Raw genomic sequence first — 3306 nt, 5'->3', positions numbered from 1 at the left:
GCTTGGAGCCACTGAATGTGTCCTTCTTGTTGTCATGGCCCTTGATCGCTATGTAGCAGTGTGTCATCCACTGCAATATACAACTATCATGCACAACAAAGTCTGTGTGCAGCTGGCCATCCTGGCTTGGAGCACTGGCTTGCTTCAGTCTCTGATCCAGGCTCCTGCCACCCTCCGGCTACCATTTTGTTCTTCTCGGATGATTGATAGCCTGCTGTGTGAGGTCCCAACCTTGATTCAACTCTCTAGTATAGACACAACTTACAATGAAATACAATTGTCTGTTGCTAGTTTTATCCTCTTAGTGGTGCCCTTGATTATTATCCTTGCTTCTTATGGTGCTATTGCAAAGGCAGTGCTGAGGATAAAGTCAGCTGCTGGACAGAAGAAAGCCTTTGGCACCTGCACTTCTCACCTGCTGGTGGTCTCCCTCTTCTATGGCACGGTCACAGGGGTCTACCTTCAACCCCAAAATCCATATGCACATGAACGGGGCAAGTTTCTCACCCTTTTCTACACTGTGGTGACTCCAACTCTTAACCCTCTCATCTACACTCTGAGAAACAAGGAGGTAAAGGGGGCATTAATGAGATTAGGGAGGAAGACCCGGGATTCCCCACATTCCAGTGAAGATTCGTGTATGTCTATCTGTTGTTGAGCTAAAAAATAAAGAACTGTAATATCACAAAACCTGGGAAATATGCATCTTGCCATTAGCAAAGATTTAGGTGTGATTTCAGGTTTGTCTTTCAATCATGGATTGGAATCTAATATCTTCATGATGCTCTTTAAGCACCATGTGTCATAGAAATTACTATATTGTGGTGTCATTATCCTTGAGTTAGTAGAAAAAAACATAATTACAAAATAAAATATCAAGTCTTAAGTATCAAGTCTGCCTTTTATTTAGTATTTTTCCCATTTGTTTGTTTTTACAAGTTGGAGTAGTTCATTCATTCAAAAGTCTAGCCCCCACAAATTTTCTAGTTTGGAGTCAGAGGTATTGAATAAACTCACATGGCCTTCACTACTTAAGCCTTATGATTCTCTGATGAGTATGGATTGTTAGCAATACCCAGTGAAAAAGTCTTGACCAAGCTGGCCACATTCACTCTTCCTTTGTGCTACAACACTAATACAACCTGTGCCCTTGTGTCTTAGTATTATGCTTGATATACTTGCTTTTCAGTTATAGGATTAGAGTTCTGCTTTTCTCCCTTCTAAGTTATTAATTTAATGAAATGTTTGTCTTTTAACAGGTTTTACTCATTCTCTCAACTTACAGATTTTCCCTCATTTCTTATTGTCAATCGGTTACATATTAGATACTAGTGGTAGGATGGCAGATCAAGGTTACAAAATCACCGACGTCAGGGAGAGAGTTATCCAATGGTAGAGACAGATATTAATCATAATGCTTTGTATTTATTATCATAGCAGGAAAGAATGCTTCTTCAATTCTTGCACAAGGTTCATTACTGTATCAGTTGATGTTGGGGAGAGGCACAGTACTAGGGTTTGTACTTAGAACCTCACCTTTGCTAAGCAAACATGGGACCTATGTTTCTTTGGGAAACAATGTGATTGGCAAGGGAAAAGGGAGGGAAGAGGGGAAGGGAGAACAATGGAAGGGGTGAATCTGGTCAAGATGAATTGTATTTGTAAATGAACATGTAAAATAGTAGCCCCCTTGTACACCATTTGTGGATTAAAAATTTAAATTATAATGAAATTGCTGTTGTTCTTAATGTATTACATGATTTCCTTTTTCTTTTGTGTTTCCCCCCAATGGTTTATCCCCTCTTGTCACTGTATTTGATTTTGGTACCCTTGAGTATTGTATATATGTTTATCTGAATTAGGGGAGGGAAGGGGAACAACAAAATTGTGAGACAAGGGACAAAGGGGGAGCCTATATCACAGCGATACTCACAAGACAATATGTTGGAAATGATCTGTATAACTGCAGGGGGGGGGGTAATTGGTGGTGGGAAAGAGGGAGAAAGATGAGGGTGAGGTTAACAAGTTAGACAAGAAATGTACTCACTCCTTACTTATCTAACTGTAACCCCTCTGTACATCACCTTGGCAATAATTTTTTTTAATTTTTAAAAAAGATTCCAATTTATAATTCTAGTAAATTCAATTTTTTTCTTGCTTGTAGAATATGCTGCCAGGTTGTGGTAAATATGGATAATTAAATAGTTTATAATTCCTAGGGGAAAATGGCCCTATCAACTTAAAAATTCCATAATGTTTCTTTTATGTTGTTTTTTCCTTTCTAGGTAAAATACTTTTGTATCTTCAGATTATTTAAAGTTATAGTGAAACAAATAAAATTTATCTCTAACATTGTTACTCTTTAGTGACTATAAATATTGAGATACATTTTGCTCCATAACCTTTATATGTCATTATTGATAGGTACAACTGTACAGAGACTAGCCATGCTAGATATCACTGTCTGACTCTTTCCTTTTCAGAGTCCTCTGCTAACATAAAAAAAAAAGCCTGGGTGTTCATGCATCTTTTTTAACTCAGTAACTCTCACATTTAAGTCTTGGACTTCCTACCAAGTGTATACAGTCATAAGCTGAGGTAAAATGACCCAAAAATATGTTGAAAATAAATAGTTTGAGCATCGCTCTCCTAAATTGATAGTTGTCTCACTTATTTATGCTATTCTTTTTCTTTAAACTTCCAAAACATCTAACAAAAACAACCAAGATGGCTGCTTGTGGCTCATGCATCTAATCCTTGCTATTCAGGAGGCCGAGATCTGAGAATCGCTGTTCGAAACCAGCCCAAGCAGAAGTCTGTGAGATTCTGATCTCTGAATAGCTACTCAGAAAAAGCCAGACGTGACACTGTGGTTCAAGTGGTGGAGTGGCTCAGGGACAGCACTCAAGCCCTGAGTTCAAGCCCCAGGAACAGCAAAAAAAAAAAGAAAGAAAGAAAAAAGAAAGAAAGAAAAAGAAAGACAGAAAAATAAAGAAAAAGAAAAAGACAATCATTTCCTGACCCTTAGCTCATACCATTAAAGGATTAGATGTTCCAGACAACCAAGTGCTTCTCCTTACATTTATCCTTTCTTGTATCAAAAGCCACAAGATACAAGTGAGAATAACAATTATGCTGAAATATGCTGAGGATAGCCAATATTCCTCAACAGGGGAGGACGTGTTACAATGTAACTAATACATAATACATTTCCTGAATATTCTTTTTTTTTTGTTGTTGGTTGTGGGACCTGAACACTGGGCCTGAGCCTGTCCCTCAGCTCTTCAGCTGTAGACTAGTGCTCTA

The 3306-nt window shown here is 38.1% G+C and overlaps 1 protein-coding gene across 1 annotated transcript in view; it reads left to right on the top strand.

Moving 5' to 3' along the window:
- The window catches only part of LOC106001966 (olfactory receptor 2H1-like), a gene marked incomplete at both ends in the record, with an annotated part of 2725 nt that extends 2087 nt beyond the window's left edge, over positions 1-638 (top strand). The window contains one exon of the mRNA XM_013036900.1: positions 1-638. Coding sequence (XP_012892354.1) covers positions 1-638 — 638 coding nt within the window.
- Between the last annotated feature and the right edge of the window lie 2668 nt (positions 639-3306).

This window comes from Dipodomys ordii, unplaced genomic scaffold (assembly GCF_000151885.1).
Source record: "Dipodomys ordii isolate 6190 unplaced genomic scaffold, Dord_2.0 Scaffold1388, whole genome shotgun sequence".
Classification (NCBI taxonomy): domain Eukaryota; kingdom Metazoa; phylum Chordata; class Mammalia; order Rodentia; family Heteromyidae; genus Dipodomys; species Dipodomys ordii.
The sequence above is the reverse complement of the archived record's forward strand: the minus strand, read 5'-3'. Positions and strand labels throughout refer to the sequence as shown.